Consider the following 26,021-nt stretch of genomic DNA (forward strand, 5'->3'; position numbering starts at 1 on the left):
ATACAAAGTAAAGTGCACTGGAGAGACAGTACATCACTTCTATATTTTATGTTTTTAAAGTTAAACTTGTCTGTATTAAAAAGATGCAAAATACAAAGAACCACTCTGGATGGAAAGGTGTTTGATGGGTTCCCTTAGCAGTCAGAAGAGTTTTGTTTCAAAAGTCATACAGCTATCAGAAAATATCTGCATCAGTCTGAAAAAAAGTATGACGGGACTGCTGCTGCTTACCAAAGCGAGGTGATGGTAGGTGGAAACATCAGCAGAGAAGGTGTCAAGCCACAAACCAAGATCAGGTGCCATAGTGAGTTTTTAATGATTGAGACATAGTGCAAGAATAATAGCAGGATATTCACATCCCAAACACAGCCAGACAGGATTCAACAAAAAAGTCAGTTCAAAAAGGAGGACCAAAATTGCTTTATTTTGTCTCAGTGAGCAGTGTGAATATTTATCATTAACATTTATACTGACATTTCAGACAGGAAAAATTTGCCAAAAACCCCACACAGTACCTTGTAATGTGATGATGTTTCTTTCCTGTTACACTTCAATGCCTAGAGCAGGTAAGTTCTTTTCATTAACAGTAAATTTTCATGCTGTACACTGAAACAAATTTGATGTATGTTCTAACATCTTTTGGTTAACAGGTCAGATAATTTGGTTTGGCTTTTTTTCTTTTACAAGTCTTTTGTAAACTAGGGGCTTGCACTAGGCGGGGGCTTCCACAGTTGTGGGTACTGTGGGAGTTGTAATCCCATTGGAAATGGTGTCTACTGTGCTGCTGGAGATGGTGAGCACCCTGGAAACTTTTATTCAGGGGGAATAAAAGAATTTACTGGCTTGCTTTTACTCTGTATTTTTTAACATTGCTAAATGTTTAGATTTGCTAATGTTGGGATTATGAAGATCATTTTCAAGTACTTTATTTGCTTGCTAAATGGTTTTGCTTATGGAGATTTGCAGAGACCTATTCACTGGGAACAAAGACTTCTCTACAAATATGATTGAAGGGGAAGATATTTTTTTTGCCATGACCAGGAGCTAGATATGAATCCATGTTAAAAACTGTAGTGCTTTTCACTGAATACTGCAAAAATACGGCCTCCAACAGATAGTACCTCCCAATAGCCTTAGTGCTCTAAAAGTGCTTGGGTATGTGAACACAGATTTTTTTGCTGTGATCACAGATGCCTTGCTTGCAGCCAGGTCATCCTCCCCATTTTCCTTCTCCCTCTCTGCAGCCACTCTCTGGCTGCCAGTGCAGAGAGGTCATTGATGGGTCTCAGACCCTAAGCTGGTCACATGTTTATCTCACAGAAACCAACTGCATGGCCCAGCTCACCATAGTAATTACTCCCTTAGTAAAAGTGTTCAGATAAAACTACTTAGAAACCTCCACTGAGGAATTCTTCATAGCTTGAATGTAATATTTCTATTGATTCCTTTCATCTGCAGTATATCAGCATATAGGAGTATTTCCATTCTAGCTTCCATTCTCGTCTTTTATTTTTCTGTGAGCCTGCAGCAATTAGTAAGTGGGGATTTTTTGCCATTGAATCTGTTGTTTGTCACCTTCAGAATCTGAAAAGCAGCTTTTCCTGATGAGATGTTAAGGAGCAGCCTACTGTGTAGTAAACAGTGCACACATTCTTATGCACTAACTGCAAATGTAAATGCAAACATTTTTATAGCTGTTGTCAACAATCCACATCACAGGAGGTCTCATATCTCTGTTTTGGCAAGAAACATTAATTTTGGCATTTGTTGCACATAGCACTCAATTAAGTGGAAAATTCAAGCAGGGGGTACAAGCAGAGCACTATGGAAGCTCTCCATTTGATTCCATCAGAGACTTAGGATTTAAGGGAGACCGAAGCCCTAGGTCAGTCAGGGCTTGGTGGACTGCTGAGCAGGTATGAAGTGACACAGTAGTAGAACAAACTTTTGAAGCAGAAACTAGTTGCTTGTGCACATCTACAGCTTTGAAAATGCAACCTGTGGTGACAAGTTAGGGAGGTGCCAGCAAAAGGTTATGGCGTTACTCCCATAACACAACCACACAATTTCACCCTAAATGATTCTTCATGAAAAATCCATTAAATTGGTTCCTTTGAAGGGAAAAAAAAAGAAAAGAAAGAAAAGAAAAAAAAATCGCAGTAAGACCCCACAAGGATTAAAAACGAGAACTAAAACAAGAAATAGACTAACAAATAACTGTATGTCACATTCTGTGGAAATCAGGTGCGTCTTTGCACTACTATCAAGTTACAAGTAAACAGATTCTGCAGCTGTGCTGAATCTTCAATGAATAGATGGAAGACTTGAAATGCTTCCTGAGAAAACTGGTTTGGTCCACTTGTTTCTTGAATTAACAGCCATACTGAGATTTAGAACAGCTAAAAATTCCAAGAGGTTCTGCAAATCTAGGCATCCAATTTAATGAACACAAAGTGTTGCCCAAAAGTTAAGTTCTTTTTGAACTGTGCCTTCTAAAATGGCCTCTCAAGTTGCCACCAAGGACATTTTACAGTTCTTAATCCAAATTTTACAGAAGTTTTCTCTGTGCACAACATACATTCATTTCCCCCAGATTAACAGTAGAGTTCCAGTTGTGTCTCAGAAATACCCACTCCGCCAGCTTCCATCCCAACCATCCCAAGAATGCAAATGAAAGCGAAACACCACAGGTTTAGATTGTCTGTATTCTGTGGTGAGAATTCCTCCCCAACTTAAATAAAGAACAATTTTAGTCAAGAATACATGAAGTATGGAATAGCCTTCTGTCTAGAAGCAACATGGAGAACAGTCAACTAGCTAACAACATAAACACCTTGTATTCTTCTTCAGCACTTTCTCTTCTAATCAGAAATTAGGTGGGAAGTCAAAATACCCCAGCCAAGGTTCTCCCAGCTCCAAACAGTAGCAAAGGCTAGTTTTCTTTGATACTGTTTTCTAAAGGGCCTCATTCCCTGTTTCCATATTGTGTAGCATGAGCTTCTCAGTTCTAGTTTTGGGGTAAACCATAGATTACGGTGTCATAGGATACTGGAACTGTAGGATTAAATGTATTGTCTTACTTAGACAAAGTCAAATGCCTGTGCTTACAGCAGGCAGCAGTCCTTATCACAGTGTGGATGGCAAAGCAAACTTAATGAGATCTTTGTCTCATCACAGCCCTTCCTCCCAGAAAACTGCTGAGCTTTTCTTTCCACATTTCCCTAATAGTTTCTCATATGATGGCACACAAATGTACCTTTGGGAGTGTCCACACCACTGAAATCAAGTTAGGCAGCCTGTAACTGAGATAGCTTTTTGGTTGGGCAAAAAGACTCACTTTAGTTCCAAGGATGAGATAATTTTTCCATTGCTGAATTATCAAGATCCTTGAGATATAGAACCAGCTTTCTTGAAAGGAGAAGCTGATCTCATGTAATGTCCCTGGACCCATGCACTTATTCCCCCTCTGGCTCAAAGCCTCGTGGGGTAGTAAGCCAATTGGCCTCAGTCTCTTTTATTTCTGCAACCTCTTAGTAGGCCCAGGAGATCACGCACAGTTGCGACTCTCCACAAAAATAAAACCAATCCCCTAACAAACAAAGCAAAAAAACCCACAGTATTTCCATTCCAGTCACTGAAGTAAGCTGAAAGCATCAGCTCAGTGATTCTGGAATGGGGAAAGGCTGTCCTTTCATGTCACAGAATCCCTTAATTAACTGTAAGCTATCAACAGCCAAGGGACTTTCGTCTCAGAACTCTAGCCAAGCCCAGCTACTGAAATAGATTCCCCCAAATAAAACAGTAAATCCTAATCAAGAAAGACAAGTAGTTTTTCAACACTATTTGGTAATGGAGCGTAACTAGTGCATTTGTATTCCCACACAAGAGAAGAAGGGTTGGTGGTATGTGGGCCCTACTTGAGCTTATTTATTCCATCTCCGCTGCCATATTCCCTGTATTAGAAAACCCTCACACAACTTAAATGTAACAATATTTTTCATCCATCATTAGCTGCAGCTTGGCCAGAAAAATCAACAATAAATGAATTCTGAAAAATGTACTTCAAAGTGTCCCACAAATGTCTTGCAAATGAAAAGCATTAGGTTGCTGCAAGGTGCCCGCAGAAACTGGAAAACAACTGTGTGAAAAGCAAACAATTTTTCTCTTAGAATGACCTGAATTGATGGAAAACTTCAGAATTATATCCACTAAAAAACCAAAACACCTAATGAAAGAGCCCCAAGGTGTCTAGAGAGTATGATATGATGCACGAGGCCAGCTGCTGTTTTGTTTCTGCTCGTATTTATGTACACAATACAAACACATTTTAAACCCAAATATGTAATACAAACTAAAATAGGAATTAATTTGTCATGAAGCCAATGAAAAACATGATTTAAATTAAGATTTTTAGAGTAGACAGTGGAAGGCCTTACATGTAAAAGTAATTTAAATCTAAATCACAGTAACTATAGGAAGTTTTGCCTATGTCCTCCACCTACCATACTAAGACTTTCCCACAGGGGAGAACAACAAATAGCAAATAAGTTTTGATTACTTGGGAAAACTGGGCAAGCAAAGTACCTTCTTAATTACATTATTCTTAATCATTCAGTCTGCTTCTTTGTTTGATACTGTGTAATTATGGGACATCCCGAAGTATAAGACGCCTCTTTTCAAATTTGCTCCCTAATAGAAAGAAATGCTGTAAGGGATGTTTCTCCAGAAACTGGTGTTGTGCTAGCAAGTAGAAATTAACAGATGGTTAGAAAATATACATCAGCACCTGTATTTCCCAAGCTCACAAGAAAAAGCGGGTATTGATTCAGGCATGTCTTGCCCATAAATCTCAACATTAAAAACTTAAAACAGAACTCTAAATAATAAAACTGAGTACTAAGAAAAGAGGTCACTTCAGCAATCTGCAGTTTAAACATTAAGAAAATTTGATTTGTTACACAGACTGAGCACTATCGTAATTGCGAAAGAAAGCTCTTTGACGTAGTGTGTATGGAGATATTATTCCTTTGTTTTTATAGACACAAAAAGAAATCACATGTTAACCTATAATATTTAATACTGTATATGAATTACAAAGCTGCAATATAATGTCAACTGCAGTATGCAAAATTCAGCATGAAAAGATTAAAATAGTGGAATGGATAATTATTTCAAAACTTCTTTCAAAAGCAAGTTTTCTGGTTCTGTTGGATTTTGGTGTCTTTTTTTTTTTTTCACAAACTGGAAATAACTACATTACTAAGTCTAAACTTTCTGAATAATATTCACAGTTTTGCACAGCAATTTGGCTTTAAGATAAATAGGAAACTTTCCCCTCCCAAAAGACATTTCATTTATGTGAAATGCATATTACAGAACTTTTCTGGACAATTATAATCTCTTGACAGTTGTTTTATCCAGAGGACAGATGTTTGCCACTTAACCATGAATGTTGGCTGACCTGCCCAGATCTCCATAAAAAGCAGTTGTAACAAAGTTTTTCTGCAAATGGTTATGCAAACAGGAATCTTCATCTCATGTATGTGAAGTATACCCTCTGTAATACATTCAAAAGCACCTCTGGGAAAAAAAAAAAGGCTCAGAAGTACATGTACTGAAATCACATTGATGAGGGTACAGATTATAGCCAAAACAGCTAAATCAAGACATAGATTATTCTTTCAGAGATCAAATTACATTGCCAACGCAACCCTCCTTCCACCAAAAAAAAAAAAACAAAACCAAAACTTCAACGAATCAGGAAAGCGGTGTTTATTTGTGGTTTTTCATTAAGTAAAGCAGGTAATGTAGCCTATCTACCCTTTTCCTTAGATTACGATGTAATGTAACCCTGGGGTAAAAACAGTAAGAAAGGAGTTGACCAGAATTTTAAGTGTTGGCTACTGAGAATGGCAGCAAAAGGCAAAGGAAAGCTGTGGTAGATGAGCCCCAGACAGCCAATGCTCATTGTAGAGACCCTCTGAGCCCATGCAATGTACAACTTACCATCCTACTCTTAATACTGTCCCCTCTACAATGAAGTGGGCTAGATCCTTCTCTGCTAGACCCTGAAAATGAGCACACTGTAGTCCCTTGAAGAGCTACATACAGAATTCCGGTTTACCTTTAAATAGTCACATTATAGCCATTACAACCAGAAGGGGCTGGAAAGTTACTGAAGCTAACTGCCATCACAATCAGTTCCCTGTTTTCTTGGGAAAATGTAATCTCACTAGGGAGAGATATGAGAAAGCAATTGGCCATCTCCTCACTCCATTGTTTTAAAAGAATTTATGGGTGGGGTTGAATCTTTTTTTAGAGGAGACATGTTTCGGGGAAAAAAACCAAAACAAAACCACAAGTCACCCCACATCAGTTGCTGAAAGCATCCAGATTCCTTATGATCTTTTTACCTCCTAAATGGAGATAAATCTCAAGAGAACTCAAGGCCAAAAATAAGGCTTGTAATTTACCCAATTGTGTCTTTTTGTTTGTCTGTGCATACAAACATAATTAAGGAGTGGCCAAAAGCCCACACAGAATGGCCCTGATAACCTCTGTATATTTTGGTTTTGTTGTATGGATGCGATCATGTTTGTTTACATCTTGTAAAATGTATCTAAGGTCTGAATTAGCACTTTTTCAATGCCTCTAGAAGGCTATAAAATTAGTTGGCCAGACAGTGCAGCTTAGTAAGAACGTCCTGGGTACTAAAAATGTACATGACTCATATACATGTAAGTAGGTGTTAATTATCAATTTGCAAAGATTATTTCAGCAGTTTTTGTCCCAGGGAAAATTCAAATTACAGCAATCAAAATATTCTGGTTCATGGCCACAGATAATCTTCTGTGCTTTACACAGCATACACATGTAATACACCTAGTTCTAAACAAGGTACTGTCTCCTCCTTTCAGTAACTGTTATCATTTGTTATAAACTAGGATATTTTGGGAGAATAAGGACATAATTTTAAATAGGGTTTATAGATAAAACTGTTTTAATTTCTAGAAGTCAAGTTCCTATTTATTTTCACCCGAGGAGGAAGAATTGGTATTTCTAGGCAGGAAGATAACATAAATACACCAGAAACTAAACTCTTTACAATTTGTGAGATTTTCTCCATGATGTTGCATTCCTATACGTGACTTCTGATAGACAGAAACATAGTGTATTTACTGTTTAGGTAAAGCATGGGAAGGGATCTTACACGATACTCCTTCAGATGGCAACCGTCTAAGTTACTTCTTGGCAAATTCTGGTGTACTGTCCTTACATCAGTTCCTAGTTGTTTCCAGACAAGTAGTACATCAATCTTCTCTCTCTGCTTAACACCAGTGGCTTCCATAAAATGAATGCACATTTTGAACACACTTCTCTGGCATGTTTCCAGGAATATTGAGAGCCTAATGACCAACCTGACATCAGTAAAACTTAAATTTCTCTCTTAAAAATCACAAGTAATGCTGAAATTGTATGTCAGATGTTGCAATGCTTTTGTTGCTGGCAGAATTTAGAATTTAAAATATGATAAGGGAAAAAAAAAAAGACAAGAGAAATTTGGAGTGCAAATATTCTTTGGTTTACTCATTAAAACAAAAGGACACAGCAAACAGCAAAAACACTGGCAATTAAATAAACAGCAAATTCTTTATATGGTTCCTAACAAAAAGTCTTTGGCTGTTTGAAATGTATTAACTTCATGCTTTTAAGTACATTACAGTGTCTAGAAAGTCACATTTTTTATCCCCAATGTCAAGGCAGAGAGAAGATGAGGAAGAAAAAGAAGGATAAAAGGTAGAAAGTAAGAAAAGAAAAAAAATATTTAGAATTCCATATTTTCATTAGTTAAATAGTATATAATACAAGGATAACATTAATTTCTGTTTCTACTTTCATTGTACACAAAGCAAATTGTGTCAACTTTGGTGAATTCACATCATCATACACATCAGACTAGTATATCAGATATACTGACTCACATCTTTTCGAAAATAATTTGACCCTTCCAACCCAAATGACTGATTCTATGACTACTAGCAGAATTCTAAAAACCTTAAGGAATTGCACAGAGAAGTCACTGTGTTTTATCTTATCATAGGCAGAGTTAAAATTCTGTACCACCAGCAGTTTCTTGGGAATGCTCTTCCCCAGTTCAGCTATTTTCCTGTAGCTTATTCCTCAAATAATCCCCATGTAGTCAAAGGAAGCAAGCACCTGTGCAGATCTATAAGGATGTCTACTTGGGAGATCCTCCCTTGCAGACAGGAAGTTTTCAGCTCTGAGCTGGAGATGCACAAGCCTGCTGTTAAGACTCTATGTGACAGCATCACTGATTTTATTTAAAACTCAATGCTTCGTAATGGCAACACTAGGAAGCTGTTATCTGTGCAGAGAGCATAGAAGACTATAACTGAATCAAATATGTTTATTTTACAAGTAAACGAAAGAAATTACAGAGTGTACCATCACCATGATAGTCTGTTACCAACATTACTGGATTCTGATCGTTTAGAATTCTGTTAATCTATGAAAGATGCAGATTGTCTGACAGCATATTGTTTTGGTTTGTATATCTGTCTTGCAAGACCCTTACTCTACTTGAACCATTCCATTTGATTGTCTTTATCAAGCTGTTTCCATAGGCAAAGCACAGTAAATAAAGTCATGTGCAATTTTTCTTCCAGATGGACTGTGAATAGCAACACATAGCGCATAGTAAGAAATCAATTAATAAAGATATTTAGGAAACATCTGTCATATTGTAAAAAAAAACCTCTTTGCATGCTACCTTATTCCTTCATAAATCAACAGTGTTCCATCTACAAATAACTCATAGGCAGTCACCTCTAATACAAGTACTTATATGTTTCCCTCATCTAGCATTTTGTTGACCCCATCACAAAGTTTCTGCAAATGGATTTTATAAGGTCCAAAGGGATTGTACAAGGCAGCCAAAAATTCACAATCAGAGAAGTGATCAAACACATTGTTGATGCGTCCGTGTGACTTTGCAGTTAGGTGACGCTGAATGATTTCATGGAGCAGCTCTCTACATTCATTCAACAGTTTGGACAAAAAGTTCCTGTCAAAGGTATAATCCACCTGATGGAAACTGACCACGGTCTTAGCCAGCTGATGAACCTTCTTCTTGAATTTCTCCATCAGTGCTATTTCATCCTGATTAAATTGGTTGTTCCTGTAGAGAATTGCCAATTTGAGGACTATTTTAATGAGGTTTTTGATGATCTTCTCTGCTTCTTTTTTATTTTGTGTATATTCCTTTGTTACTCTGTAAAGCTCATCTAAAACATCACTGCTTGTATCATCAATCAAAGTAGTTGCTATTGATTTGGACACCATTTTTCCCAGGATCTTCTTCTGGGCCTGTATGGCCAGACTTTTGGAGTTGAAGACATCTGTGGCCACTAGGAGAAGAAAAAAGTGTGCAGTCAGTACTTCCAAACAGACAGTCTCTGGACAGCAAGTTCAGAAATATTTCTATATTTATACATTCACAATAATCTTACTAAGTGCCACAGAAATAATGCAACTTTGCTGCAGGAAAAAAAAAAACATATTTAAATCCCTACAACTCTTCTCTTTCTTTAGGTTTACATTCTTTCAGAAAATACCAACTGAACTTGCTCAGAAATGGTTTAGAAGCTCTCTCTGTATATGGATTGATGGAATTTCAAATTGAGGCAATAAAACTGCCCTATTTGATCAGATGAGTCACAAATCTAATCTGATTCTCACATTCATAATGAAATCTAAAACCAGGATTATTTCAATGTCATGACAAATAACCACTGCTACTCAAAGATAATAATTCAGTGAAGCAACCATTATAAAGCCTTTTCCTGCTTAGCATTTTACATGATCAGCAAATGCAGACACCACACATTAATTTTTTTTTAAATATCTATTTTATACATATCTATAAATATCCATGCAGAAATACAAAAAAAGGCAAAAAAACATTGTCAGCAAACAACAGTGAGATTCTCTGGATGGAATCTGAAGACACTGGTTTTCAGAAGAAAAGCAAATACAGATTAACATTTCTATGTCCTATACTTTATGCAGTAAAAGCAAGACATTTACTTTCTAGGGATTGTCATAACAACTGTGAGCATTACCTTTTAAAAGTATCTTTTTGTGACCAATGAAGTAGATCCTACACTACATTTCCACTTCTAAAACTATGTTTGATTGCACTAATACACCCAATGACTGGTTTGTACTTTTGTTCAAAACAACAAAAAGTTATTGGTAAGGAGACTTCTTACCAAAAGTAAAAGACCCCAAACAATCCTTCAGAAACTTGACTTGTGAAATGTTATCACTTGTTCTGTTGTCAGCAGCAATTTTTGACACACCCTTAACAGCACTCTCTCCATTAAGACACATGTGAGTTGGTATTTTCAGGTACAATTGTCTGGGAAATGGCTGCCTTTGTGCTGCAGCTCTCCTGAAGTCTCAGACAGGGGGAAGGAAGACTACATCTTTTTACATTTAGTATACATATGAAAGGTTTGCTTAGCAAACACAGGCACTGGAAATAGTTCCTTTTTTTTTTTTTTTTTTCTTCTTCTTCTTTTAATGAAAACATCAACTCCGCAGATGTCAGACAGTAAGTCCCCGAATTTGGAAAAGGTTTCCTCTTAACTGCTGGTATGTGGGCAGCTGGGTGTGTTCAGATGCAGGGTGCCTCAGGGGTTCCAGCAAATATAAGAAACTTGTCCTTCAGGACATGAAACACAAATCTGTATTTTTAATTCAAGAGTGTCTTTGAGAAACTTAATAACAAGCTCCTTTTTTATCATCCCATAAACCTTACAGCAAATTTGTTTGTTACAAGTTTCAGTGCATATCAGTATTTTGTTTTGAAGCATGAAGTGTCTGAGCACATTTTTAAAAAACTTTACTACAAGACGACAAAAAACAAAAAAACCCCTTTTGTTAGCTATCTTGGGCAAAGCACTCAAGATCACAAGACAGACACACTTCTCAACCACAGGAAGACATTAAAGATGCTGAGCAGTTATTTTGAACTGAAAATATTTTATTTTCTTTCTGTGTTTTTAAAGCTAAATCTGCAATGGTTACTATTACAGTAAAATTAATCCATGTTTTCCAAAGGGTGGTCAAATACTAGAACTCAACAGACAATGTTTTACAAAGATCTATGGATGAATGATAACTTTCTTTCTCTTCCAAAACAGGAATATCAATTGTTATTTTGTAACTTTAATTAATAAAAGTCTTCTTATTAATGCTCATGATGTCTTCTTTCTGACACTCCACACAAATATAGATGTTCCTACTAATAGCAGTTATTGTTTGGCAGTATGCTAAGTATTTTACAGCTTTTCAACAAAAAGCCCTCTTATAATAATTTTGCATTTTACAAAGTACAACTCAACATGTAGTTACCTTTGCTAACCAAAACAAACTGCTCCATTCCAAAAGCTGCCGAACTCTTAAGGTATTTTTCTAATATCTGTCCAAATTTTGGGGTTATCCAGCATGGCTTACTTTCTATCTACTTTGCTGTAAGTAACCAGAAGTTAGTTTCATTTTCTCTGGGCTGTTACATGGGTTCTAATTTAATTGCTTTAAATATGTAAATTTCATACTTCAGTATTTCAGCCAATCCAAGAAAGGAACTTGCTAACTCTTTGTAGTTTATAATCAGAATTTTTCCTCCTTACCAATGACAAGAAGACTTAAAATTTATTTCATGGCTAGAATAAAACTCAGTTTAAGCAATAAGATTATAGAGCTTCTTCAGAATGAACATACATACTTCCTTAAATAACAGTAAAGCTATTACTTACTTGTTCATCTAATGTAATTGCAGTTTTTACTGCTGACAGCAGAAAGAGAACCAAAACACCCAAGGTGAAGACTGGCCTGTGGCTTATTTATTCTGGTAAATGCAGCACACGCTTTATTGTGTGCTTTGAAACACTGTCAGAAGCTATCACAGAGAGAACATGGGGTTTTCCTCCTCGCTGTAAAGGCAGGTCTTCTCAGCTACCTTTCTCTCCTGCCTGCAGTGCTTCATTTTGCTTTGGCACCTCAAAAGGCAAAAATACATCTCAGTGGTTTCACTTCCTCAAAGAGAGAGCTGAAAGGAAATTGCAGCGTCAAGCAAGCAGTGCAACACCGAGGGCTGTTCCTACCAATTGACAACTGGAACAATTCACAGACAGGAAGGGAGAAGAAATATCCTTTGACTCGAGAGGACAGGTGACATGTCAAGAAAAGGTTTTAAAACACTAACCTGGTATCTGCAAGTGGAGATGCTCATCAGTGTATCAGAGGTGCCTGACTCACAGGTTGTGCTGGGGAGGGCAGCACTCCCTATGCAAGGGCTGCCAGGCACCCCCTTTCAAACATCTGGCTGCAATTTCAGATATGAGGACTTGAAAATGCACCTTTATACAACTACTTAGGGATGACTGTTTGTAGACATGTTTTGAAAGTGATTACAGTAGCCGGCCTGGATGTCTGACCACACCTCTTGTGTTGACAGGTTACATCCTTGCACTTAAACTGAAAGTGTCATTTCTCTGGTGACCTGCAGGTAATCCCACTAATTTAAAGCAACTCAGTTTGGTTTACCTCATGACTGCTCTTTATAGCTCCAATTTCTTTCCTCTGCAGTTTTATACCTTTTAAAAGGTTATCATTACTTATTAAAAGGTTATCATCAAAAAATACCCCTTTGAAATCAATGGGATGTCATTTTCTGTACAAACTACTCAAATAAGCATGATTATGTGCAGTAAAAACATGCCTCCCCAGAGGAAAGTAGTCCAAGAGAAAAGGCTCTCAGAGCAAATCCTGCTTCCATTACTTTGAAATTCACAGGATCAGTCTTGGGAATAATGCAGACATCTACAAAATCTCCTAATTTATTATTTAAACAAGCAAACAAGATGCTAGAGACAGCCTCCTGTGAAAGCTGTGAGCTTAGTGATTATGAAAGTTTTTTATTTTCATAGCCAAGCACACAGTATATGTGTTTAACATGGTATTTTGTGTATTAAAATTAATAAATACCGGACATGTAGAATATCCAATATTTATTCTGGATGTGTTTTTCCCAAAATATTTTACCATACAGAGGTTTTCTTTAAACTGTGGTGGAAGTGTAAACTTTCAGTGAACATTTAAAATTGTGGTTAATAGACTCTCAGGAGACTGCTATAAAAGTACAAGAAGGCTCACACTTATGGCTGCAATGCTGACTTTTCCCTCATGTGGAAGCTAGCACACCTCCCTCCATACTGTGGCAAATGACTATTATACTATTACCACATACCCTATGTCTCCATTTTATTTAAATTAAAAAAAAAAAAGTACTATTTGGAAAAAACTTCTTTTTTTCCACAAGACAACAGTCTACGGTAGATTCAACATCACTTGCAGCTGAGTGTATGCAATCTCATGTACATTGACAATGAATACTTTAGTCACGGAATATTTTTAAACTTCTCATTATGAGAAGAAGGGGAAAAAAACAGCATCCAGCAAAATTTGCAGTGAACCATCATAAATTCCCTGGTCAAGTCAAGAGTTGAGCTTTCTGAGACTCACTGTGTTGACAGAACAGTCCCAAAAGAAGATAAAATATGACTGTGAAACACTGCTCCCTGAGACCTAGTTCTCATTTTAGTGACTGGAACATCACGTGTTGCATGAGTAAGGCCCAAAAATGATGAGGGTTTTTGGGAACAAAACACCAACATGGGCTTGAGAGGAAAGGGACAGCACTGACTGAGGACTTCAGGCAGCTTCAGGCAGCATTTAAAAGACTATCACATAGCATTGAGAAATGTCGGAATGGACTTCCTGCCAGGAATCCTGTGTGGATGTGTGTGTTTGCCTCTCTACAGACTGTGTGTGAGAACTACAGCTTAAAGCCTGCACATGCCATACAAACTGCATGTTCAGTCAGACTCCTGTAGTGAAAGAGCACTATTTCCCTGGAGGGAGGCAACTTGAAATCAAGTGGAATTAGCATTATTCTCTCTTGAGTGTATGTGACCATGAGTCATGCACCTCCAAAATCATGAGATTGTCTAGATATGAAGGGATAAAAGAATTACTGAATTTTTAATCTTTTTTTTTTTTGCCTTCTGCTTTCTGGGTCTTCACAGGTCTAACCTTGTTTTCAGGAATGATACAGGCCAGAAACATAAATGCAGAAGCATATAAATATATGAATTCACATATAAATACATGGCTTCAGTAAGGTAAAGCTCCGAAGGTGATAAACTACAAGAGTTAGTACCAGTGAACAAACAAGTCCTGAGGTACAAAATAGGCAGAAATAGTTATAAACCTGTTACCACGGCTGTAACAATTTTCACAATACTACATGACAATATGATTAAATAACTTGAGTGGTAGGATACAGACTGTCAGGTCTTCAGATATGAACAAGGTAAGTTGATTTTTCTAGCTGCCAAATGATATATATATAGATTCTTCTTAGTAACCATTTGAGTGAGTCACAGTTTCAAAAAGGTTTTTTAATGCTGTTTTCTTTTTTCTATTTTAAGAGGAGAGTCAGTGTTTTGATTCTTATCTCAGTGCTTCAAAGTTTCCTGGGTGAAAGGTATGCTAAAATCCTTACAATTCTTCCCAAAAGTCTTCTAGAATTCCTTCCAAAAATACAGCAGTTCCCAAACAGCCACTTCAGCATATTGGCCAGTCTCCACATTCACAAGCATTTGTTCACTTATTGGCTTTTCAAAAGCTGATGGAAACTGAGGCTTGTATCAGCCATGCAAGACCAGAAACACTCTGAGAGCTTTCACTCTTCAACCTCAGACACTGGACTGCAACTTCACAGCTGCCTGAGGGCAGGAGTGGGAAGACACTGGGACAGCCACAGAGTTTACTGATAGAAGGATGTCAGCAGGGCACATGGTTTGGGCAAGCACCATCAGGCAGTGGAAAATCCAGACAGCAAATAGTTAAGTGCAGAAGGGGGAATGAAAAAAAACCCTCAAACAAGGGCCCTGTATAGTATTTGCTTCTTTCACATGCACCTCTATTTATTTAATTCATGTACATGAGGTCCTTATTGGAAGATCAAATATTTTACTTGGCACCTCGTGTTTAGAAAGAGGGATTTATATATGAATACCGATTTTAACTAGAAAACAGTTTTAACTAAAATTTTCAATGCATACAAAGCATTCTTTCCTGAGTAACATTTCCCTACAGTTCTCCTAACAGGTCATGTAAATGGTACTGAATTCTGTCTTGCCATAATTGCTACCAACTGAGCATACAATGAGAATGTTAATTATTCAAGCAATGTACACTAGTTCTAGCATTCACACTGGAAGACCTTCAAAAGGAAAAACACCCCATCTGAAGCTTTATGCATGGCAAATACTGCATGAGCAATCTTACTGGATTTGGAAGTCAGCTATCAGGCTGCAAGTCACTCTGGAGCAATAGTAAATCAAGCAATTGCAGAAGAAAATATGGCTAATGAAGCATTTTTTGAAAATACAGAGTATGTCTGATTTGCATACTCATACTGAAAGTGAGCACATATTCATCTGCAGAAACATGGGAAAAATAAACATCAGCAAACACCATTTAAAACAGCTTTTTCTCACCCAATAAAATGTTCAGTAAGTCATTGCCAATATGTTTGCAAAACATATGCGATACTGTTATATGCTTCTGGATTTTGCTATTTAATTCTAATATTAGTGTATTAAAATGTCCAAAACTTTATGAACCACAAAAGATGATCCACATTCTAGCTGCAAAAACAAAACCGAACTATTTAAAAAAAAAAAAAGAAAAACAAAAAATAAAATACTTTTTTGGTCAAGAGGTGAGAAGAATTGCCAAAACATGTACCTGAAGGTTAAGGCTGGGTAGAGCAGCAAGGAATTATGCTATTTCCAGTAAGAATGTTGCAAAGTTTTGCAGTCCCATGGGAGCAGTCAGTGCCAACAAGTTATTCTGGTTTTACATGCTTGTGCTTCCCCACAGCCAGCCTATGCATCACATGATACATATACTGTAGCTGATTTAGAAATTTTAAAAAGCCTCCTAAAAGCCATTTTCCCCAAAACCTCTGCATGTATTTTAATTAGCAGTGTAGCTTTAAAAAGGAAGGAAAAAAATTAGATTAACTTCAGATGACTGCTCTCAGAATATTTCAGAATACACTGGATATTAAACCAAGAAAATGACAGTCACACAGAGCAGTGTCATGAACTTAATTTGGTATTTCAGTCCTTGGCCACCATTTGTTATCCTTGTTGGAATGTAGCAACTGGTGCAGTGCTATAAAATATGCTGCTGTTAAATATGCAGCCTGTGTATTTCAGCTGTTGGTCTTTTCAGGGCTGTATCAGGTTCCTCTGTATCTACCAGGTGTCCACAGTAAATAGCAATACTGACAAATCCTTTCACAGGAAATAAAGTGTATCTTCTATCATTCCTTCCAATCAATCAAATGCAGTGCAGGGACTCTGTATTTTGTCCAGCCTTAGAAATACATACCAAACTGCAGCAAGGCAACGATACCAAGCTCCCTAAGCCGAGTGGCACCCTATATTTGAAATTTAAAAAAGTGGTATCTAATTGCTCTTACAACTATCCTGGCAAAAAGAATGTTTTTTCACAAAAAATGAGCCCCAAAACACTTAGCTGTAGGCGCAGGAACTACATACGTATAAAAAAAGAGTTCCTGGCTTGAATGCAGAACAAAAACCTCAGAGGCCAGCAGCTCTGGAGAACTTGGAATCCAATGGAGAAAATTAAAGCTAATACGTTGCAAAAATACAATGAACTGGAAGGTCCAAATGAGATGCCAATCTGGCATGAGAGGGACAGGGAACTCAATCACAAAGCAAGTGTCACAACCTGGCCATCAAAATGCAAAGGGCATGTATTTGAATCACATGTAAAGAAAGTCAAAGCAGAGGCTTCAGAGAGTTTAAATGACACAGAAGTTTGTGAGGGATCTTACAACGTCTTTGAAACTAGTTAATAATGTTTTTCCTGTATTTCTACTTCTGGCTCTCTGTTCTTCTCCTTGTCGATCTGTAGCTACACTGTCTGTTTCTTACAGAGAGGATGGGAGTCCCTCAGTATCTGTCTTTCATTTTAATGTCTAAAATAGGCTGGATTGCTACCATTCACTTTATGTGTACGTGTATGTGTATATATATATATATATATATATATATATATATATATATATATACACATATATAAAAAACTAACTTCTGAGGCACTGAAGACTGCCACAGCTACAGGCCAGCTGCATAAAATCCAGTGGTGATACTCAGGGCTTTCAGTTCTCAGGTGTCTGGTCTGTATATTGACTTGCAATATCAACATTGAAATGTAGATTATAAAGAATACACAAAATTATCCCTTTTAAGAATTTTGCTTATCAGCTATCGGCTGTTATTTAGGCCTAAAACACTATTAGCACTCTTAATCTCTTTTAAAATTTTTAATTTTTTACAACCATTTTTTTTTTTACTACAAAAAGGCTAAATTTTATGGCATTCAATGCATGGCTGTACAGAGAATATGTGTTTTGTCTACCTTCCACATCAGTCACTCATGGCAGCTTCCATGATTATGGAAGACTACAACTGGTGGCTGAAATGGTCATTTTCTCTTCACACCTAACACGTTTATTTTCCTATTCCACAAGGAGCAAAATAAACCAGTCCCTGAGCTTTAAGTTCTTTTCCCATTATTTAGTAGCTACATGCTGTTTCCACTGTATCCATACTATCACAATCTTTATCCAAACACCCAGTTGTGAAACAAGAGGTTGACTCTTTTCTCTTCTTCACTTCTCTTTTCCCTTGCTGACTCTTTTCTCTTCTTCACTTCTCTTTTCCCTTGCTGTCAGCTTGGAACAGGCTCTCCAAGACTTAAGCACACAGTTCATCTTTCACAGGCTTTGCTTTGACTCCTCTTTGTTTCCACTAGTGCCACCCAAACCCACCTTTAAAATATTTGACTTAACAACACCAAAACTCTCATTCATAACTTAAGACTGTCAAAACACCAATCCACCTCCCCACATATCTTAAGAGTTTGGTTTTGCTTTCACTAATGTCCTGAAGTTCTAGTGGAATATAAAACATAAGAGAAAAATTAGGTCTTCAATATTGTTAGCAACTTAATCTTCTGTAAAATTGAATCTTTGTTTAAACATTATGTCTGACCCTGTCATTCTCTTTTACATCAGGAAGCAACAGTATTTGCATACAGGACTCTGTTATCTAGCAAAGCAGTAGTAATCCTATTTATTTTTAAAGATCACAAGTATATTTACTGACTAAAAACTGGATAGCCTCCAGAGATCCCTTTTCAGCCTCAATTCTTCTGTGATTTGTTAAACCTGTATCTTTGTAATGCTCTTCTTGGGGCAAAGCATACAAGACTTGACTGCACTGTGTTTTACAGCTGTTGACTGCTGCAGAATTTGACAATTTAGCTTCTTTACTTTGGAGTGGCATCAAATGACATTTTCAACTAAGCAATGGACAGCACTGTCAGCTATGAAAGGGCATACAATAGCAAGAAAGGTTGTTGCACCTTGAGATTTCCAAGATTATTACCTATAGTAAGAAGGAGGGAACACAAATTTGAACCAGGAGAAGGAAAGCCTTCAAGTGGTGAACAGAAACATCATCAATCTAAATTTCAAATGTTTGCACTGAAATAAAAATGTCAGTACTTTCTCTTTTCCTCACCATAATGTTGTCCTCTCCTCCCCAACTGCATGACATAGCAAGTCACAGCAAAGGGATCAACATTTAACCGCAAGTCACTGATTTTGATACCAACTGCTTTTGCAAAGAAATGTGAGTTTAAACATACATCCAGGACGCAATTTCTTGCATCACAGAATTTAAATCTCTAATTTCAAGCATTGAGGACAAGGCTGTGATCTTGATGAGGACATCTTACCACAAGGCACCAGAGTCAAACTTCATTCCTACGCCTTCCTGGAGTATCCACCATTTCTGTTTGCAAATGCTCAAATTTATGATTCGTTGTTTCAAGTTCCTAAAGAAGTTTACATCACTATTTCTCAGTGAATGTTTTTAAAACAAATGTTTTTAAGTTCATTTTGTTATTTGCAAGTAGTAAAAAACTGCCCTTGGAATCAGTAGCTGAAATATTCGCCGGAGTCATCTGCTCACTTCTGTTAATATTAAACCAAAATTTTATTCTTTCTATAAATAAATTGTCTTTGTAGAATAGTTTTGCAAAGTGGACATAGCAAAAGCAAAACCATTCCTCATTAAAGCCTCGGTTTTAAAACAATGGAGTTTCTGCATTTTTCAAAGTTTTCTCCACACCTCTTTGATGGATGCTTGTCTGTGCATGCACTCAGTCAGTTCTTTATTAACTGCTGTATGAATGTAAATATTTTGGGACAGGGACTTGAGGGTATCACATTCTTAAAGATCCTGAAATCACAGGGCAGATAGCAATGCCTTAGAGAAACTTGCAATTACTGGCCTTTATAGATACATAAACTCATCTCATATGTCCCTGGGTTTTCAGGTTTCAAACCTTTCAAGGATAAATGCTCTCAAATAAATGAGGTGCTTATTCCCACGTTACTGCAATTTATTCTCATTACTGCAAACTGCCAGCAGGAACAGGATTCTGCAGACACTCTTGACATTTGTACTTATCTGTAAAAGTGAAATGTAGGTTTTCTCTATTGCTTCGCAAAACAGACTATCTCATCCTTCACTACTAATCTGCATAGTTACAAAACCCAATACTAAATTCTGCAAGAAGTAGAGAAAATTAAATTAGTTTATACAGTATGTATCCAATCCTCTATATTGCTTCTGCTGAAACAGTTCTGTGGGGAAGATTGTGAACACCAAGTTCCCCAGACTGAATCCAACATGCCAGCCAGAGATGTGAGCTCTCTACTTCTCACTGCCTGCCAGCCAAGCACTAGAAATGAACCAAGAACTAGAAATGAACACACCAGAACTGGGACAGGAAATTAACTGATGAAACTGAGTCAAATGACCACTCAACTCGGGCAGCGAATCTTAGGGATAAGAACAAAATTTGTAAGAAAACGTCCCACAGTTATGAATGCAGAATGAATATCCCAAAAAACAGGCCTCTCAGTTTCTCTCCTTTTCCCTCAAAGTAACACTGTCTCCAAATGACAATGGGTTTAAGGCTTGTGCTTTTACCGACACAATGGTTAAAACAACCAAGGTTTTGGCAGTTGCATTTTATTGCTAATCCCACTGTGGATCCTGTTCTGTAGTCATGTCAGAGATGCATCCACAAAACGGGAAGTGTACACCTACCATTAAAAAACACAAGCAACTCATCAAATATAATTATGCAAACCAAGAAAACATGAACATCTGTAACTTTCAGATTTCCCACCATAAAAAAACACCTTAGTGTCAATATGTATAAGGCTATTGTTCAGATTAGTGCTACTCATTAATGCAGAACAGCCAGTTTAAGCACTCAAATTTCTTACAAACTCATAAACAGCAATTGCTACTAATAACAGTACTACAGCTGGATACTACTGGATCTATGAAGTATCTAACCAATATGCAAACATGAAAAAATAATTTTAAATATGAAAAAAGGTAATTTTTGCTTTAAAGCCATTATGAAATAGATTAAATTATTTTAGCCTACTACTTTTATTGAGTATGGAAAAATAAAAACCAGAAATTGTTTCATGAAATAGCATAAAAACCTTTCTCTTCATGAAACACTCTCCTCTTACCACATTTTGTAGTCTAACTGTAGCAAAAAATCATTCCAAAAGTTTGAAATAACACCTGCAATATAGTTTTCATTGGCTTTATTTATTATTAGAGGGACACTAAATGACTGAGTGGAGAGGGGATGCATTTCGCATCTCAAAAAGCAGCATTTAAGAATCCTTCTGAAACTTTAATATTTAATGGAAGATTTGACCAAATAATAAATTGATACTGATAAAAGAAATGTTGTGCATTTTTGGATAAAAACTGCAAATTACAATTATGTTTCAGCCTTACATTTTCCTTAAGCTACTCCTGGCTAATATATAACAAAACAGACATTATTCTTAGAAGCAAATAATTTAGCCTGTTACCACACCTGGAAGTAGTACTGGTAAAGACTACAGCTTTACCAAATATACATGCAAGGTCCTTCCTGTACCCAGATATTTCTTTTGATTCTGCAGAGATTCACTGACTTTTGCTCCTGGTCTCTAACCTCTGTCTCACTTGTGGCAGTCCATTGTTTGCTAAGTCCCCGAGGAAAACAACCCAAAGGTATAAGTACCATAATACAGTAAATGCTATAATCACAGATAATTGAAAGGAAGGAATTGACTGGGAAACTAAGTCTCCAGGACAATGAACAATTTCAGAAGATGAAAAGGTTCTCATAGAACTTGAAACCAAACTACTTTCTTCCCCTATGTGGAATACTGTGAACAGTATTGGGCTCTCCAATAACTCCCCAAAAAAAGGAGCTGACAAATTGAAGCAGGTCCTACAGGCTGTCATCAGCATGGTTAAGGAGGTAGGGCACCTGACACCAAAGATATGTTCAGAGTGCTAGGTTTGATCAAAATAACAGTGGTCCTTACCAACATGTGCAATTTGTTACTGAATAGTTACAGAGCAGGCAAAGCCATGCTCTTTTTGAGGATGCACAGCAAAAAAAAGAGGGGAAGAGACACAAGCAGCATCAAGGGGAGGTCTCATTTGGAATGACATAACATGCACGGCCAAATAATGAAGTACAAGAAAAGTGGTTGCTAGAGAAGTGGTGGCATCACCACTCTCAAAGACACTATCAATGCAACTGGAAAAGCCTGAGCAACCTCATCTAACTTTGATTTTGGATCCAACTTTAAAGTTGGCTCTACCTCCAGTGAAAGGTTGTGCCCAGCGACCCCTAGAAATTCCCTAGAGTCTCAGTTAATCTATGATTCTCTCTATCAACCAGATAGCTCAAGGGACTGTATCTTATTTGAAATGAAGCATGTGAACCTTGCAATTCATTTTGGATTAAAAGATTTGATTGCATAAGTATAATTATATTAATGGAATTTTCTCAAAGCAATCTAGCTTTTCAACCCTATGATCACAGCTAAATGATTAACCTGTTAGGTTTCAGTGATTCGCTGAAGTAATCTATCAGCTACAGCCCATGTTTATCCCATGGCCTGTGCTCAAATTACCACCTAGCTTCCTCATCTGATCCAGCTGCACAGATTAATAAATACATGAGGTACAAAGTGTCCTGCAGAAAACAACTACTGCATATGGATTTCCAAATGTGTTACACAACAAAAAACCACCGCTTCAACTAATTAAATTCTGAGCCTGCAGGAGAAGCAATCAGAGTGGCCATCTGATCCACTCAAAAACAGGTTATCTCAAAGATGACCCCGATGTGGCCAGGAAAATAAAAACAACCATTCTTTCAGTTTTGAAGGAGAGAGGTGCAGAGCTTCTTAGAGAGTCTTATGGCTTAACAACCTGAAGTCAGTGCTCTTAATGATGGATTCAAGGGCCCATCTGAATGAAGCCGCAGCAGCTGTGCTACAAACCATGGCAGTTTTTGTCCTCACAGACCTTTATTTCCTGCATCTTGCTACATTAAATGTACTGCCACCCAAACTGTAGAGGAATTTCTCATGGAACAAGGGCATGATATCCCTGATGGTATTTCTTTGCAGGAACTGGACAACCCTGGCCTGCAGATTTGATGTTATTTCTTTGCATAAACTGGACAACCCTGGCCTGCAGATTACAGAGATACTTTAGTTATTTTAGAAGTATTTAGGACATCCTTGAGAAGACAATAAGCTTTGTACAAATACAATAGCCGATGCTGGATGCTGAAAACTGTCACGTACTATAACCTGATCAGACACTTGTAGTATAACAGCCAATCAGTAAGTGACTTGTATATGTAATTATATTACGTTAGCCAATGAATGTTAATTAGCTATTGTATTATGTAAGGCAATAAGGTATAAAATATGGATAAATTAGACAATAAAGGAGGATGGCATCTAGCCATATTGGTTTGAGTGTCATTACTCTGGCCGGCTCTCCATGGGACCCTCTTCACAAACGACACAAAAAAAAAAAATCTACCAGCTCCTGTGTACTGTACTCTTACTCCCCCAAAATTTCCTATTGCTTCTTCTCCATTAAGGTTTTCGCCTCTTTGTTTTCCTTTTGCCCTGCTATTTGTACCTCTGGCAATGTTTTCCTCATCCATATGTGATATGGTTTTACAGCACCTGGTTAGTAATAATTCTTTCTAAAGTCTCACAAGCTTATTTTCTTTGTTGCTTCTTTCCTAGAAGGAAATACTAGAAGGATACTTTTTTTCTTATCACTCTGTCCTATTAATAATTCCAATTAACTATAGAAGGGATTGCACAAAAGGCCAAATTGTCAAGCATTGCTATGATTTACAAAGCTGTGCACATGATATGCATAGCCAGCTATCTTTTCATTCTCTTCATCAACAGTAAGAAAGTTATCTGTGAGATTAAAAAAAAATCTCAAATTGAGTAATCAAGATATCTAACACATCCACTGGGGCCAGATGGTTCTTCCTGCTTCTGAACTGAACTGTCCAGATTACTACAACAAAAGGCCCCTGCTTCACTGGCACTAATGTTTTATGAAGATTATTATTTTGATAAGGTAGGCTAAGCAAGAGCAGGTGAAACAAAGGAAAGCCACATTTTTTAGTCTTTCGGGTGAGAGCAGGTGGTGATTCAAATCTGTGGGGTTAAGTACTAATTCTGTGCTCTACTTCTACAGTTTGGATTTCCCCATTCATTGGCATAAAATAAAAAATAGTTCTAACAAATGCTAGTTTTGGAATTAGTGGGATGGGGAACGATACATTACAGAGTCCCACTGATGGAATAAATGTACTGCAGGAGCACAAGAGCAGTTGATTTGTTGTCTAGAACACAATTCTAGCTTGGAAAAGATTCACACGAGAGGTGACTGCAAAATGTCAAAGCAAACCCAGGACTACTTACAGGAGGGAGTACTAACTTCTTGAAACAGTGACTGCTCTGTGATTTTATAACCCCTGTGTTGTTCTGAGCTCTAAAAGGAACAAAACAGGTGAGCTCATTCTTCAGTAATCTCATTTGGATTTAAAAAAAAAGGTAATCATGTCTAAAAAAATCTCCAAGCACTTGTAGGAATGCAATGATCTCTCTGTCTCCTGAAATGTGGTATTCAAAACTCAGTATGAAAAAGGTGCAATGCATGCTCTCACTTCTGTCCGAGTTTGTAACAAAATATGCATTGTTTTACAGACTATGTATTACATTCACTCTGATATCTATTACTATTTTACTTTTCCTTTGAGATATTAGACTTCTCCCCTGTTATTTTTTAAATATACTGCATAAAACATATAGAATGAGGCTGAAATTCTCTGGAGCTTTACATAAATGACTGTTTCCCTCTATTGAAGAAATGCATTCACATCACAATAATCTTGAGGTATTGCCATGTATTTTAAAAGGTGCACTCATGATACATAGTTTTAACAAGACAGCACTAATAACATTCCCCTCAGTCAAAATCAAAGCCTGATTCAAAATCAAAGGATTCAGTCAAATCAAAGCCTGAAACCATTTGGTACCTTCCATGGAAGGTGACATGCCACCAATCAACATAAGAATGAAATTATGCCATGCAGTTAAATCCTATGATCTTCTTATGGACTTTAACACACAATTTGTTTCATCTGGGGTGAAACAATGAAAATAAGAAAATGTGACAGGGTTATTTATATCGTGACAGTTGCTGGAATCTGTAAATGCAATACAGATTGATGCCATAAAGACACATGCACATATTTACCACAGGATTGTGGGATACAGATGAATACAAAGATTGTTCTGAAGTTACTGAGCAGCGTGGCAGGAGAAAAAAAACCTGCTTCATGTTACCATTCTAATATGGACCATGAAGACATCAAAGGCAGAAGCTGAAAACCCCACATACACTGCTGCATACCCTATATCCAGCAATTACTGTAATATATACCAGGGTAATGGCTGTCTTCTAACAATGTCTTTTTAACCTCTGTTCCTGCTAAAAAAATTAGATTTTACTTTTGGGGTCAAATGCTCTACCGTTATTTGATTAATTACAAAAAGAAAATATTTAGGAGTCAACCATTCAGTTGACCTTGATTTTGGTTTCATTGTAACAGTGGATATAGTTAATTTTTACAGTAGTAAAGCCTACACACTTGGACCTTGTCGTGTAGACTTTTTAAAATAATCCACATTAAGTCTACTTTTATAGACATCCCAGTGTTCTCCAACTACTGCAAATCCCTTGTATAATGTAGCTGAAAGTGAAGTATTGCTCACTTCAGCATCAGATCATTGGCAGAACATACACAGTGTTCAATGTTATTACTGCACCCTCAACTCTCCTTTTCACTGAGGCTGATCATCCAACACATGGGAGTCATGCCTGGAAGCTGCAACTGAACTTCAGAGCTCCTCACAGACCCCTTTACAAGCTCCTGGCCATTTGAGAACCTCTGCATTAAGGAAAACAAAAAAATCTACCTATGCTTACAAACATGATTAAACCAACATTTCTCATGTAGCATTCTCCTCCTTTCACTTTTTACCTTGAAGCAGATTAGCCACTATATCCTTCATCACTAGTTTTGGCCTTGAAATGTACAGAATCTGGTAAAATACCTGTTCTATAACTGTCCAAGCGTACCTTCTACTCCTTCCATAATCAGGAGTTCCTCCTGATTCCCTGGGTGGACCATATCGTTTGTGGGTAAATCAGAATTTCTTTTTTAGAGTGACATTTAGTCTTGCACCTTAAGGAAAATTCAACAGCCTCCCCTTTGGTAAATCATTTAAAAATTATATATCCTCCGTGTCAAAAAACTGAGACACACATTCAGTT

The 26,021-nt window shown here is 37.2% G+C and overlaps 1 protein-coding gene across 4 annotated transcripts in view; it reads right to left on the bottom strand.

Moving 5' to 3' along the window:
* Positions 1–7,568: 7,568 nt before the first annotated feature.
* The window catches only part of TNFAIP8 (TNF alpha induced protein 8), a 56,179-nt gene continuing 37,726 nt past the window's right edge, over positions 7,569–26,021 (bottom strand). For all 4 annotated transcript variants that reach the window (XM_054003779.1, XM_054003780.1, XM_054003781.1 and 1 more), the window contains exon 2: positions 7,569–9,428. In XM_054003779.1, the coding sequence (XP_053859754.1) occupies positions 8,863–9,428 (566 nt within the window). In that variant the 3' untranslated portion in view covers positions 7,569–8,862. The remainder of the gene's footprint in view (positions 9,429–26,021) is intronic.

The sequence above is a fragment of the Vidua macroura genome, chromosome Z (genome assembly GCF_024509145.1).
Source record: "Vidua macroura isolate BioBank_ID:100142 chromosome Z, ASM2450914v1, whole genome shotgun sequence".
In the NCBI taxonomy this organism is placed as follows: Eukaryota; Metazoa; Chordata; class Aves; order Passeriformes; family Viduidae; genus Vidua; species Vidua macroura.